This window comes from Pungitius pungitius, chromosome 3 (assembly GCF_949316345.1).
Source record: "Pungitius pungitius chromosome 3, fPunPun2.1, whole genome shotgun sequence".
Lineage (NCBI taxonomy): Eukaryota > Metazoa > Chordata > Actinopteri > Perciformes > Gasterosteidae > Pungitius > Pungitius pungitius.
The window spans coordinates 12,085,805-12,100,841 of record NC_084902.1 but is presented as its reverse complement, the minus strand read 5'-3'; the positions used below and the strand labels follow the sequence as shown (position 1 = coordinate 12,100,841).

The window sequence follows — 15,037 nt, the reverse complement described above, 5'->3', positions numbered from 1 at the left end:
TTACTATATGTTAATGGATACTTTTCCAATGGGTCCTGTTTCTTCAATACTAAATACATCCATCAATACACAGTCTGAAAGCTCATGTTTCCATGAGTGTTTCGTTTGAGGTGTTTCCTTGAGCATTGGTTTTGATCGATGCATTACATATATTGTAGTGAAACTGACATCAGTTACTAAACCCAAGCCCTATTTCTGTTATTATTTAACAGAATTATTATATTATATAATATATATATTATATAACAGGTTGAATATGTGAAAAAGATTCATTTTTATATCCTCCATTAGAGTCAGGTGGCCCATTTAAAAAAAAAAGTTGTCTTTGGAGTGATAGAAATCCCTGATCAATGTATCATTAACCTGATTCATAGGTTATTCTTTTTTAAATTGCACACCACTCAAGATCACAGCATTCACTGTTTTTTTAGGCATCCATTTTTTGTCTATGTTGTGATTGACTTTTTTTTCCCCCCTCCTTGTTTTGCACAATCTGCATTGTTTCAGCTGTCGTTGGCTTCATTCCAGGGCAGCTGGGTAAATATTTCCATCCTTTCCCACATTACTTCCAAGACCGTGAAGTAAAAGACGGACGTCCCGAGACGAAGGATCTGCTTTAGCATTTTGTGCTGCAGACATGGAGGGGTCCAGTGACAAGGTCTCCTGCTGCAAATGGCTGCGCCGCAGAGTTCCGTTGGCCCACAGAGAGGAAATGTACCACATCCTGAGGATGACAGGCCCTCTGGTAAGGTTGGATTCTGTTCACATACCTTCCCCCGTCTCTTAGGGATTGTGTGGACCTGAGGTTGTCCTTGCTGACGGCCTGATTTATTCAGCAGATGATTGATGGGAGTTATATTCTGACAACGGAAAGGTGACGATGTCAGGTTAACCGACTCCCGTCTCTGGGACTTCAGAGTAGGCTTTTTAGAAATCAATAGACCCAACACAGCTTTTGGAAGGCAGTGATGCCAGTGTCACCGACTCTCTTTGTAAATGCAGAGAGTCATGCCAATTAATTGGGACATGCGTTTCTGGTCATCTACAACGTGTCATCTGGTGACTGCAACAGCTGCCTCATTGTTGATGCTTGTCTTTTCATAGCTGCTCTCTCGAATCCTCAATTACCTGCTCCCCTTTGTGGTCACCATGTTCTGCGGGCGTCTGGGAAACGAAGTGATGGCTGGCTATGGATTAGCTTCTGCTGTAAGTGGTCCTCTTCATGCTGCGCAGCGGTGGAAGTGTAATTGAATAAAAGAAAATGAAATACTGAAGCTATAAACTCAACTTCTCAAGATTTAAATTTCTTCTGACATGCTTGAATATTTACTGGTAAAATCGTATGAATAGTGATCATATCAGTGTTTGCGTCAGACTCTTTCAGGTTTGTTTCATATTCCTTCCAGACCATTAATGTGACCACTGCAGCAACTGGATATGGTCTGGGACTGGCATGCGATACTTTGGTGTCTCAGGTTCGGAGAGGACTTTTGACTTGATGAATCAAATTGTTTATTGTCCCTTCTTGTTAATTACAGTCCACCTTTCTAAATTGTGAATTATGTTGCGTGCAGACGTTCGGTGGGAAGAACCTGCTGCGGGTGGGAGTGATCCTTCAACGGGGCATCATCATCCTGCTGTTGTTCTGTCTGCCCTGCTGGGGCCTGCTCCTCAATGCCCAGGCCATCCTGTTATGCCTGGGCCAGAACCCCGAGGTGGCCAGGTAAAGCAGCAAACATGTACTGATGCTATTGCTATCACTACAAGATGTGTGAGTGTGCTTGAGTTTGGGACATTGAGACGCAACGTTAATAAAAATAAATCAAATTCAGTCCTCCACATATTTAATTAGTTGCTCTCATTGCGTTTCAGTATTTTATCCATTTTGCGCATGAATTTTGACAATCTTGGTCAGAATAATTTGTTTTAGTGGTTACATTAAAGATATGAGAAATTGTCTGCTGCTAAATGGCAGTGGAAGTAGATTAAACAGAATGAATATTGTACATTATCTTAAGTGGAGAAAGTGGTTCTTTGTCTTGATTTCAGAATAGCCCAGCTGTATATTACAGCCTTCCTCCCTGCCGTACCAGTGAGCCCTACTTTCTTTTTCACCTTCAAGCAACAATGCAAACATTGTTTTCTATTTTTGGTTTGCAGTATTTCAATAAGCTGATAAAAATGTAAATCCCCTTCTTTGTAGGCAATGTTTCTACAGCATCTGCAGGTGTCTTACCTGCAAAACCAGGTACATTACTTTCTTAATGTCCACTTCTCTGTGTTGGTCATCGGTATCCTCTTATTTTAGTATATGTTCTAAATCATATTCAGTCTAACGTAATAAGTGGCGGTAATGATCTGGTGTTTGTGCACTCAGGGTATAATACTGCCACAAATGTATGCTGCTGCCGTGGCAAACATAGCAAATGTCGTGACAAACTACACCTTTCTTTACTGGCTGGATCTGGGTGTTAGGTAGGTGCACTCATTCACCTGTTTGAATCCGAGTGAATCCCACACACGCACACACACACACACACACACTGACACCAACTTGTCCGTGTCCATGTCTTACAGCGGGTCAGCAGCAGCCAATACTCTGTCTCAGATTTACATCTGCACTTTTCTGTTCGCATACATTTGGTGGAAGAAGCTCCACGTAAAAACATGGGGAGGTGAGAGACAGTTATATTTAGCAGATACTCGTGGCGGCTCTATAATATCACAGAAAGCTTCATCTTCCGATATTTTTCTTATCTTATCTTCTTGCGGTTCTACATGAGGTTCTCTCTCCCTCTGCAGGCTGGTCTGCAGAATCCCTGCAGGAGTGGGGCTCCTACATGAAACTGGCTTTTCCCAGTACATTAATGAAGTGCTTTGAGTGGTGGGTTTATGAGTTAGGCGGCTTCTTTGCAGGTAATCCATGTTATATATATATATATATATATATATATATATACAAATGTCTCATATATGTTTTGAACATAGGTAAAACAGAACGTTTTGTCATGACCTTCTGCTTTGTCCCTGTTGATTAGGAATGCTGAGTGAAAATGAACTGGCAGCCCAACATGCTGTGATAATGGTGGCTTTCATAACCTACATGGTACTAATAACAGAGCAATGTATTTGCCCGTTAGAACTTCTCTATGCATATTAAAGTCACGTTTTTTTCACCTTGTGTCCGTTTACTTCTGAAACGCTTTCTAGAGTTGACTCATTGTCATACTTTTACTAAGAAATGATGAATCCACAGTTCCCTCTTGGTATTCAAGCTGCAGCATGCGCCCGTGTGGGTAACGCTCTCGGTGCAGGAAACACAGACAGGGCCATCCTCACCTGCAAGATGTCCTTTGCTCTGGCAGGTCAGTTCCAAACAGGTTCTGTTGATGTGGCGTATATTGTTAAACTCAGCATCTAATGTTTCATTTCTTTACTTTCCCCTTTTACTAGGCATCATTGCAGTTATTGAAGGTCTTCTGCTTGGCTCTACTAAATCAATTATTGGCTTTATATTTACCTCTGATGAGTAAGTCTCTGCATCTGTACTTTCTTTCAGTTACTCTGATCCAAAGATGGGCCTGGAAAAATAGATGTTAATTATAAAACCTTATTTCAGGAAGATCATAGGTCTGGTTTCATACTTGATGAATGCATACTGTTTCCTTCAGTTCTTTGATGCGTTTATGGTGAGTATAACAGTCTGTCTTGTAAGTACTGCAAATATGTCGAATGAGCCAAATTTATAAATATATAAAAAAATGTTTAACTAGACAGGAGTCCGTAAATAGTGGCCAATGGAGGGAGACTGCAGAATAATCTACCTGTTTACATCCCAGTGTGTGTGCTCAGGCATCTTCTTGGGCACGGGCAAACAGAAGATACCAGCTGTGGGCAATTTTATTGGATTCTACTGCATAGGACTCCCACTGAGTGTTACCTTAACGTTTGTTACAAAACTGAGAATTTTAGGTAATTGTATTAAGTGACATGTTTTTCTTGGGGGGGGGGGGTTTCGGGGGAAAAGTCGCTTTGCACTAAACTGAATAATTGCAGGGTTTTGGCTGGGACTGCTCGTTGGAGTCGTTTTACTTTGCTCCTTTTACATCACTATCATCTCCAAGCTGAACTGGGAGGAAATAACAGAGGAGGTATGCTCAGCGGGGCTTCGGCATCTGGACTTTTCAAGAGCTTTTTGTTTCATGTAAGGATCTGAGAAGTTCGACGCTGGTTCAGTTTTGTTTGTATTTGTTTGCAGGCTTTAAAACGAGCACAAAAAACCCCTCCCATGACATTGTTAAGCACAGCTGCAATGTCAGACGCTCAGGGTAACAACGCTGTTGACCGGAGAGAGAGCCTTGTGAACGCAAGTAGCCGGCCAAACTTAACATTGACAACATCTTGAAATACCTGTATAGCTTATTTCATCTTCTGAATTGGCATTGATAGTTGTGGTCAAGTTTTTGTTCTATCCTTTGACATTGTTTGCCTTCAGGGTGTCTTAACGAAATGAAGTAATGGACAATGTATGTCCCCGTAGTCAGTGGAAGACCACACGTCCATGGGCACCGAGTGCTATGACGGGGACACAGACGCACAGTGTGGTCAGGTGGTCCAGCTGAAGGGCGGCCGCCTCTCCACTGCTCAGCTCATCCTCCGGAGGGGCCTCACCGCGTTGGCAGCAGTGGGGCTTCTGGCGGTGGGAGCCACTGTGCACTTCCTCGTGCCCCTGCCACAGAACAACTTTACTTTGGACTGGATTAACGCAACACATACTCCTCATCAAATTCTCTCCACGGCAACGGTCCCAAATTAAGAGAAAAAGGGCACAATGCCAGCTGTTTAAAGTGAGCACTGCAAAGCAAAATTTGCCTGATATTTACCATATTTGAAGTTGAAGCGGTTTGCCGTCTTGAGGACACCAGACGTATTTACTGCAACAAAATACTTTTACAGGGACAAGTCTTACACCGTAAAGTGTAGCAGTGTACGACTCATTTTGAGGTTTGTTTGCAAAAGCCAGTTAAGCGAAAATCTGTTATCACATTTAAATAAAACTAAAAAAAAGTCATGCACTAAAATGTTGTCAGCTGCAAAAAGCCTGTTAAATCACAAAGCCAACACGAGCTAATGTCTAACAAGTTTTGAAATTAAAAACAGGAAATATATGTGAATATATGTATGTCGCTTTAAAAATTCAAGATAGCCACAATGTATTTTTTTTAATGCATTAAATACAAAGGTTGTCAAACTGTCTTAAGTTTGACTCATTATCATTGACAGATTGTCGTTGTGATATAAATACAGCAAAATCTTGTGACTTATTGGTTTGACAGTAATTCATTGATTGTACACTAATCGCATTCATGCCCGGCTTTGTGCCTCTGTATCACATTGTGCACTAGTGGCTCACTCAACACAATAGATTTGGCTAGTGTTCATGTAAACAAGTTTATGATCAGCAGGTTAAGAATGATTCCAGCAGCCAGGATGGCCATCATGAGAGCAAGAGTCAGGCCTCTACGCAGAACCAGAGTCCTGTGAGAGAACTCCTTCTGCTCCACTGTGTCTGCTGCTTTCACCGCAGTGTCAATCAGGTCCACGTGGTCCGTTTGTCCTGGTGGGTTCCACGTTTTCTCCGGCGGGATCTCTGGAACATCTGGTTGGGGACCTGGATGCATACACACACACATATATTTTTTCTCTGAGGAAGTGTGTCCAATCTGACTGGTACTGTATACATAAACACATTCTCTCACACACAATGCTGGCCTGGGGGAAACTTCATAATTCTTCCTGCTTTAAAAGGTATTGTATTTCATTTTTTCAGTATAAAATATTTGACTTACTTGGGCCTCTTAAGCTCTCACACACTCCCGCTCTGATTTGAGCCTGGAAGAAAATGTACGTTTTCATAAAGAAGTAGAATTAGGCCATTTAGAATGGGAAAATGTACCTCTGAATACCAACCTCAATTGCTGCTTTCATCCAGTTCATTCTTACTAGGTAGAGAATGAAGAATGTAGACTGCAGAAACCCACAGATAAACATGCCGGTCCACAGACCTGAGAGAAGAAAAAAAAAAAAAAAAAAAAGACTTTTACATCTTTGGCTGTAAGTATAGCATGCGATGCTGTCAGATCTCGTCCCAAAATAAAACATTAAACGACAATAAATGTGGCAAAAATCAAACTGCTCAAGGCAAGAGAATGTGCAGTAAATCTTACCCGTGATTCCCATTTTGGCAGCAAACATGAGTGGCACTCCAATGGGAAAACCAACACCATAATAACCCAAAATGTTGACAATAGCCCCAACCCTTTGTTTACCAGCTCCTCTTATGATGCCTCCCGCGGCCGCCTAGTCACACAAACACAGTCAAGAGATGGTTAGATATGGATTTTGCAAAAAATATTATGTTTGACACCCAACAGCACATTAAATGTGGTTTGAATGGAACATTCAGTGATACTTACTGATATTGCATCCAGGAGAATGAAAGGTGCATATAAAACCATGACATCGGCAACCCTTTCCCGTATTTTTCTGATAGTAAAGACATTCAAAATCAACAGTTTGACACTAAGAGAGGTTATAAAAACAACAACAACAACATACGATTTGTGTGTCTTTGATCAATGAGGATTCAGTATATTGCACAGCAATAACAGTGATGCTGAGCGCAACATTCTTTTAAACATTAACTAGGAAATGAGTAGGCAAAGTTCACTGTAATGCACGTGGAGAAAGGTGGCTTTAAGAACAGATTGTCTCTCACAGGCGTAACACCATCTCTGTCGATGTTTACAGTCTCTCTCTCTCCCCCACCGAAAGGTAGCGAATATGGTTGCTGTTTGAAAAACACAAGGTAAAGATATACTCACTTGTCATAAGTAAAGACATAAGAGATATGGTCCTTCAAGCTCCCCATGAGAATGGACAAACATATAGAGACAGACACTGTGGAGAAAAAAAAGTGACAGACTTCATTTTCTACAGGTTGCATCATGCAAAAGGTGTTACTTAGTTTCTGGATTTAAATTAGGATTATTTCATGATTCAAATACATACCTGCACAGAACATGGTAAGTTTAGCCGACAGCTTGGCCTGCTCTGTGTCTCCAGCTCCCAAGGCATTTCCAACTCTAACATTGCCTGCTATGCTGAAACCCATTGGGAACTACGAGCACAAACAGCAATATCAACATGCTGGTACACAGGAGGTCCCAATAGGGGGGGGACAACAATTTGATGGATAGAAATTTTTGGAAGCTAAAAGATTACCATGTATGCAACATTAGCAAGTCCATATACAACCGATTGAGCGCCAAGCTCCACCTCACTTATCAGACCTGTCGAAAACAAACGCCACTTAGATGTCACACCAGAAACGCTTTTAACAACAAAGTGGACTTTACCTGCCAGAAAGCCTCCAATCTCATACGTCCACCACTCAACGCACACCATGAGCATGCTAGGGATGGCCAAGTGGATGTACGAGCCCCAGTCCTGCAGGCACTCTTTAGACCAGCCTGCATGGTCAAATAATGAAGCAATGAGTCATTATGTCCCTCCCACGTATGACATATAGGTTCGATCAGATCGGGGACTTGTCTCCACACTCGGATTTGTATCCACTCCAGGAACCTGTGCTGGGAAGGTATACGCAGATTGGGCTCATGATTTGAAATCTACCAAAACAGCAGCTTTTTGAATGTGAAAGTTGCATTATATTGCTGTGGAAGGAAGGGTATGGAAAACGTTCCTCTGTGAGTTAACGATCTTTGCCGCACAAAACGTTCACTGCATTGTAATACAGACACACGCGGCCTTGAATGACTAATAGTTTGTCTGTGAAGATCAAAGTACTGTGGAAGCAGCATTACAAATCACCCAATTATATTCAATACAAGCAGAGCTCCTCATAGCTTTCATCATCTCTGCAATAACTTATTAACACCAGCGTGAAAGAAAGAGTCTGAGTCTAGAAGTTAATGCAGGCTCACTGTCCATCTATGCAAATGTACGGCTCACCTCCCCAGGTGGCCTTGTGAAGGCCTTTCCACATTATATAAGAATAGAGGACGATAACCATGGCGAACTGGGAAATGGTGTTGGCAACAGCAGAACCTCTGTAAAAAAAAAAAATGGCATTTGGTATGTGATGCAAACAATAGATGTATACTGAAAGTAGCAACATGCTATGATACGCACGCTACTCCCAGATGCAACACGTAAAGGAAGACGTAGTTGATGAGAGCGTTAAGAAGGTTGACCACAACGCCTGTGATAACCTGCGGCCATATGATGCCCTAAAACAAGAAAGCCACATATATTATTAAGTATTATACACAAGCAAGTAGGGGATCAACAGAGTAACAGAGAGAGGATCTAGATACATCTTTACTTGATACATCTTTACCTGTTAAACCTTTAGTAGATGTAAGTGAAAAATATATAAAAAAAAGGAAAAGGTGCCATTCATTGTCGTTGAGTCCTTCGGGTGCAGAATGCACCGTACTGTTTTTGGACTCAGCACCTCGACAGGAAAGATGTGCTTGTGTTCTGCAAACTGTGATCTTTGCAAATGCCAAATCCAAATCATGCAAAACATTTGGTCCAAACGGAGGTTTGTGCTTACAATCACATCAGTTTGTGAAGACTGAATTGTTGATGGCACTTATGTTCAATCTCAAATCTACACTGCCGCTATTTCAGCTCTTCAGGAAGTTCATGTCGAACGATAAAAGAGCCGTACCTGGTTTTGCAGATATCTTGTTTCTAATGAATACATGAATGTGGCCTAAACCAGACAACAAAGGAAACGAAGAACAATGTTAAATGTGTCCATTTGTTTTTTCCTTTCTAAGAATTACTTACTCATATTTTCAAATACTTACAGGAAGTGCCGGCATGAAGATATTCACATACATCTGAGACAACCTAAAATAAGATTTTTAACAATCACAAACACACACTTTTTAAACAAACCATCCATATATCCAATAAATCCATAAAGCACCAGAAGACACAGTTGTGGCACAGCTCACCTTGCCACCTGCGGCTCCTGTCTGACAGCCAGCAGAATGGGCTCGGTGTTAACCAGGATCGCCCAACAGGGAAAACACGCCAGTAGCTGGATGAGGATCGCCCGTTGCAGAATGACCCCAACTCTCATCAGGTTATTGCCCCCAAAGGTCTAAAATAAGAGAGAGCGATTTCTTCTTATTTATTCTACCCTTGTATTAGCTGATGAAAAAACAGAGTGGAAGGCACATACCTGTGAAATCAGAGTATCACACGCCGAAGCCAAACCTGATCCAATGGATATGCCTGTGACATTAATAACCTGAGGATGTAACACAAAACATTGATGACTTGTGATCGGATGCTTCATCGGCTGGAGGAACATTCCCTTCCCTTCCCGTCCTGGACTTACTGCTATGGCCAAAGACACCGCTGCCAGCTCCGTCCTCCCCAGGTGGCCACAGAAAACAGTACTGACAAAACTCACAGCAAACACCATGAGCTGGGCTATGATCTGATGGGATCAATCAAAGTGAATAAACAGATTCATTTAGAAGTATTGGTGCGGGCCTAAATGTGGTGCCCTTCAACCTGACCCGTGCAGTGCTGATTGGTACAAACTTCACAAGTAATCGAGTGATCCGGGCAGCCAACGACAGGACAATTAAGAGTGCATCAAAAAAAAAAAAACAACAGGCCACTTACCACCGGTCCGGCCAGTTTAGACAAGGCTTTTATCTCGGTCTTGAACCCAACGGGGACCAAGCCCCGGATCCGCCTGACGGAACAGCACCCGCTGCACGGGGCCGGAGGGCCGCTCTGCATGGCGCACCGGCTGCGGGGCTCTGATCCCGGCGTGTGTGCGTGTGTGCGCGCGCGCGCGTCGGTGTCTGGGCCTCTGCGTCGTGGCTGTGCAACCGAAGCGAAGATTCCCCATGCGGCTCGTTGAGTCGTAATGATCGCCGGTCACAAGCTGCGGGCTCAGCAGGTGAGGCACACGGGGTGAGGCACGTGGAGGGAAGGGTGAGGCTCGGGGGCGGTGGGGGAGGAAAAAAACGCCTTCTAATCACCGAGTGCACAGGAAGACACCGGGACGATTACATCCTGTTCGATCCGATCTGTAGGCCACTTGCAGTTGGGTTCGGATTCATCTAAAATCCGTTTTATGTGTAAATGTGCGAGTAATCTGCACCGTAGACTATTTTTTTTCTTCGTTTTGCTGCTCGTTTTGATGACATGGATGAGCTTTATTCAAATCGATCACACCAGATGTGCTTTTGGATCGAACCGTCATTGCACAACACGAGACTAATAGACAAGACAATCTAGTGTCTTACAATTACACAGCAATTGGCTCTTGGATTTGACACCCAACAGCACGTTTTAAAGACACCCCAATTGGCTCAAATAGCTGGCTATTAGTGTCATTTAGTGCAACGAATATTTCATCTTGATATTGTATAATTAATAATGATAAAGTAGTAGAAGTAATACTAGTTTGGCTTATTTTTTTATGTATCAAAGCGAGCAACAAATAACAAAAGATATCGTATAATGCTACGCAAATACACGCAAATATCCCCTTTAAGATGTATTTAAAACCACACATTAATACATCTAAACGGAGTCTGTCAATTGCTAGTTAGTGTACGGATCGGATCTAACAGGTTCTATTTATGTCTTTGACTTGGTGTTTATTGCTTGAAAGTAGCTGAAAACAATGTGACGCAGTTTTTATTTCACGCCCCCTGCTGCTCGCGCCTCCTCGCGTCCTTTAACCCGGCGAGGCTGAAATATTAACTTTCATTTTCGCCCAGTCCAATGTCCACTGAGTGAGTGCACACCTGGTGAAACAGTAATCGACATAATTTGACTCATAAAAGTGGGCTCAAACTAAGCCTCCCAACACAGCGTAACACTCTTTTTTTTTAAATCATGTAAATAATTGATTGAATACTCAGAATCTGTAATTCAGTTGGAGGCATTTCCTAGATATTGTATAGTAACTGTTGAATTGAACTACTATCTTTCTATTTTAAATGTGAATGTGCCCATGCGTTGCAGGACACCTGGTAGCCCCAAAGCGATTCACATATCAGTTGTCCTTTAATGACCCCTGTAGGGAAAGTCCTGCGACGTTGTTGTAAGTGCTGAATCGCACCAGCAGATGGAGCTATTTCCCTGAAACACGTGCAAACTGATCGTGCTGATGTGTGTGGAGAGTGTAGCAGTGTACCCCGAAGTCTTTGTTCAACAAATCACGCAACACATGATCAAAGCTAAATTACTGATCATTCTTTCATTATGTTGATTATACCTTAATGTCTTCATTGTCCACTGTCATTATTGGATGGTTATAGATTTAAAATGCCACTAAAAAACACTTTTATATCCACTGTTTTATTAGAATTTGAATTGTTGGATTTATGCGGGACACATATGCTGATTAATTATTTTTACACCATAGCGGATAATAATTTACAAGGTTAATAAAGAGTCAGCATTAATAGAGGCATTATGAACAGGTTCCATCAAATGACCCTACATAATCACCTAATATTGCACTTCATACAACAAAATAAAGTCCTCTGTGAAGTTAGACAGTGCAAAGATTAAATGTCTTCTTTTTAATTTGAGAAATAAGAGGTTTGAGATTAACTTTGTTTTATGATCCCTCCTCCCTGAGTGGTTTAATTATATTAGAATTGCGAAATTTAGTGGTCTCAATAAGTAGAATCCACTGAATTTAATAATGCTAGACTAAAACCCCATTATCTAATTTCAGGAGGGCTCAGAAATAAGCTAAGGGGAGATCAATGTCACTGTTGGATAAGCATCTTCCATTTAAATGAATGTAATTGGTCTTCAAAATAACTTTTGTATGCGTATAATGGGTTTTTGTACGTTCTCAAGATGACAAGTTCAAGTCGGATTCTTCATCCACAAATGTACTGTCCTGTAAATGACCGCTCCACACGGGGCTGACCCCTGATGAAAACCACTGTGATTCACCATGACGTCATCTGGCGGACTCAGTTGTCCGTTTTTGTGGCCACCGTGACATGAAAACAATAAAAAAAAAATCCAGGTTTAAGAAGGAATGCATGCTATGCAGGCACATGCTCTTTGGTCACCTAAATGTGCCCTAATTTACACGGAAGAATAAAAATACATGCAACCTCAAATCAGTTAGCTACTAATGTTCAAGACTGTTTTGATGAAACTGTCTATTGAAAACTTCAGAGAGGAAGACAATTGTAGGGTTGCACCGCTTTAGCCTGTTATTACACCCAAAAATGCCATATTTCCAATTAAAGCGCTGGCAAGAACACGTGAAATTATGCTCTTTAGTGTGTATATATATTTATTTCTTTTTGGGTAACAAAATAAGAATATAATTGTACGGAGTGTCCTGTTAAACTGCATGACAATAAATATCTTGAATCTTGAATGAACTGTGGTCATTCAGTCTGATGAGTAGCTCTCGATCCTGTTTTTGAACATTTGTGGTACACGCAAAACAAAAGTGTCTCAAAAGTGCTATGTTCCCTGTAAAGGGAACGGTTCTGGGTGCACGTCATGGCAAGAATCCCATAGAAGAAACAAAATCCAATAACCATGAAGCTAAACTAATGCATTCAGGAAGACAACGCTACACCGAGAGATTGAATAGTCAGCAAAATGATTCGATACGCATTGGTGGACGAACCTGCTGACGGGCTCAGACTTAGAAATCGCTGTTCGGGCCGACCAACCTCCTTGTAAATCATCCTAACCAGGAAAATGACAGCACTCCCTTTTTGTGGTGTGACAGAAATAGGACTAAACTAATTGTGGAATATGAACGTTGTACGCACGACGGTGAATGAAATAACGTCTAATATTTGATTTTAAAGGCCCAATATGGTCTGGTCAGTAAGGACATACCCAAAGAGTCCAAAGAAAGGCCCTCTGTCCTCTTTTAGATCTTTTAAGTTTGGGTCTGGGCTCTTGTCCACAAGTTAATTGGATACATTGGTAACCGAAAACCATCTCTACAAACAAGTCTTTATGTAGCAGGAAGGATTGATTGTATGAAACAGACGGCATATTGTCTATGTGTGTAACTGATATACAGAAGCTGGAAGGCCAGTGTGGCTTTAGAAAAACTTTGCATCCGAAAAATTCCAAACTGGCAGTAATTTATCATCTTACATCCTTTCCGTGCAACCAAGAAGGCTTAGTTTAATACATTTTAAAGAAACAGTCTGTGGCGTTTTGAGGGATTCTTTTGGTAGAACAATGAAATTATTATTAAGTTTGTTTGCATTGCTTTATATTCACCTGAAAATAGAAATCATGTTACTTTAGAATTAGCAAGTCCTCCAAAAGTGGAAGAGGCTAACTCAACACTTCCATGCTAATACTCTGCATAACACATGCAGCACCTTTTTGTCACGGTTTGGTCTCTCTTCCTGTTTTAGTTTGAAGTTTCATGTTCCTTGTGGTCTTGGGTTAACTTCACTTCCTGCCTTGTCCTGTGATTGCCTGAGTGTTTCCACCTGTGTCCAATCACCTGCACCTCCCTTGTGTATTTAAGCCCCGTGTGTCTGTTGTCCCCTGTCGCGTCATTGTCTAACGTCAGTCATTGTTGGTGCACGTTCTTTTGGCTTCTGTTAGTTTTTGTGTTGAATAAAAAGCACATTCCGGAAAACTGAATCCTGCATTTGAGTCCTGCCTGCCTTCTTCGACCTGCACCAGCTCGACCCTCTGACACTTTTAAAGTCAATCAAAGAAACTTTTAACTGTCAGTGTCTCAATTTTGCACTGATGCCTCTATATGAAATTTATTGTGGTGGATGGCAGAGGTATTTTGTATAAGCATTCAACCCTGGCAAATAGAACACCTTGCATGTTCAATATCTGAAGCCTTACGTGTATACTGTATATAACCACTAATGGAGGCAATGATACAAGAGGAAGGGTTTTTCAATTGGATAATGAGTGGGTGGCTGAGAGGCAGCAAAGGAAGAGAAACGCACTGTAATTACATAAGCTTTCTCCCCCTATGGGACCCAAGATCATAGTGATCTAAACGTCTCTATGCACCCAACCGCTTGTTAACCACTTTCAAACCGTCGAACATTTTAATTGTCCAACAGAACTGAGGTCAGAACGTTGTCGTGATCCTCTCTCTGTGCTACCTTTGCTGCAGTACAACATGTTTTCCTCTTTCGGACGATACCACCAACTCGCTCGGCAGCAGCCGTGTTACTAAAGTCACGGGATTGATGATCTTTTGTTTTGCTGTAAAACACGGTTCTCATCATGGTGATAAGGGTTAGGGTTGTAATAAAGTGCTTTGTGGTATATAAATGGAGACATTTGAAATGTCTTCTTTGAGCTCATAATGCTTGTGACGCTGGACAATATAACCGCCTTGACCCTTGGCTCACGCAACGCCTCAGCAAGAGAACAATGACACAGAGCTTTTCCCCTCACATATTAGGTGTGGCCTTTCAGTGCAGTAATTATGCGGCTTTGCGCACTGTGTTTACAGGATTAAATCAGGTTTATGCACGAGACGAGAGGTCACCAAGCGAGAGGGGCGTGGCGCGTAGTTGAGAAAGAGCCGACAGGTGAGGAAAGCGGGATTGTTTTGTTATGACCTCTGAGGGATGACAAAGCTGCTTCTACAGCAGTTTTGTTTCCACCAGCTTCATTAAACTCTTTGAGTATTTAAAAACATACTCTATTTATGTTCAACTCACTAAATAACATTAAATATGGAAAAGAAATGAAGTTTTGTAGCAGTGTGTGTGGCGGCAACACAACAAGGACACTTGAAAACACACTGTAATAAAACTTGTGTATTTTATTTTTTAGTTTGTCACAAATCAATTTAACATAATGATTTTCATCCACTGGCTACTTAGGCAGAGAATACACTTTGTTAATAATTTCCATGCTACTGAGGTCTTCAAAACAAAGAGAAAAAGGCCCATATCTTTCTTGCATTGTAGTGATGATT

General features: G+C 41.6%; 2 protein-coding genes across 3 annotated transcripts; one reads left to right on the top strand and one right to left on the bottom strand.

The window, feature by feature from the left end:
* The first annotated feature begins 546 nt into the window (after positions 1-546).
* Positions 547-5,240, top strand: LOC119217684 (multidrug and toxin extrusion protein 1-like). Of its 2 annotated transcripts, none has more exons than XM_037471530.2 (17): positions 547-745; positions 1,105-1,206; positions 1,407-1,475; positions 1,575-1,723; positions 2,050-2,092; positions 2,204-2,248; positions 2,378-2,475; positions 2,578-2,675; positions 2,803-2,916; positions 3,039-3,106; positions 3,257-3,365; positions 3,454-3,529; positions 3,620-3,689; positions 3,840-3,972; positions 4,057-4,151; positions 4,259-4,366; positions 4,541-5,239. In XM_037471530.2, the coding sequence occupies exons 1-17, from the start codon at positions 638-640 to the stop codon at positions 4,814-4,816; spliced, it is 1,761 nt and encodes a 586-aa protein (XP_037327427.2). In that variant the 5' UTR covers positions 547-637; the 3' UTR covers positions 4,817-5,239. The 2 variants fall into 2 exon arrangements, with proteins under 2 accessions (XP_037327427.2, XP_037327435.2); XM_037471538.2 differs by having other exon boundaries at positions 552-745; positions 1,375-1,475; positions 4,541-5,240.
* Positions 5,241-5,263: 23 nt separating this feature from the next.
* slc47a3 (solute carrier family 47 member 3) lies at positions 5,264-10,365 on the bottom strand. Its single transcript, XM_037471556.2, has 17 exons — positions 9,733-10,365; positions 9,440-9,541; positions 9,281-9,349; positions 9,051-9,199; positions 8,901-8,943; positions 8,759-8,803; positions 8,215-8,312; positions 8,035-8,132; positions 7,419-7,532; positions 7,285-7,352; positions 7,072-7,180; positions 6,885-6,960; positions 6,477-6,546; positions 6,228-6,360; positions 5,971-6,065; positions 5,850-5,892; positions 5,264-5,671 (listed from the first exon to the last, which is right to left on the bottom strand). The coding sequence occupies exons 1-17, from the start codon at positions 9,850-9,852 to the stop codon at positions 5,439-5,441; spliced, it is 1,665 nt and encodes a 554-aa protein (XP_037327453.1). The 5' UTR covers positions 9,853-10,365; the 3' UTR covers positions 5,264-5,438.
* Positions 10,366-15,037: the final 4,672 nt, after the last annotated feature.

Bases quoted from the DNA above. Each gene is read 5' to 3' on its own strand.
- LOC119217684 (XM_037471530.2), top strand. From the start codon at position 638: ATGGAGGGGTCCAGTGACAAGGTCTCCTGCTGCAAATGGCTGCGCCGC. The intron at 746-1,104 runs GTAAGGTTGGAT...GTCTTTTCATAG, and splicing joins TGAGGATGACAGGCCCTCTG to CTGCTCTCTCGAATCCTCAA. The intron at 4,152-4,258 runs GTATGCTCAGCG...ATTTGTTTGCAG, and splicing joins GGGAGGAAATAACAGAGGAG to GCTTTAAAACGAGCACAAAA.
- slc47a3 (XM_037471556.2), bottom strand. From the start codon at position 9,852: ATGCAGAGCGGCCCTCCGGCCCCGTGCAGCGGGTGCTGTTCCGTCAGG. The intron at 7,353-7,418 runs GTAAAGTCCACT...TGTTTTCGACAG, and splicing joins GATTGGAGGCTTTCTGGCAG to GTCTGATAAGTGAGGTGGAG. The intron at 5,672-5,849 runs GTAAGTCAAATA...GTATGCATCCAG, and splicing joins TGAGAGCTTAAGAGGCCCAA to GTCCCCAACCAGATGTTCCA.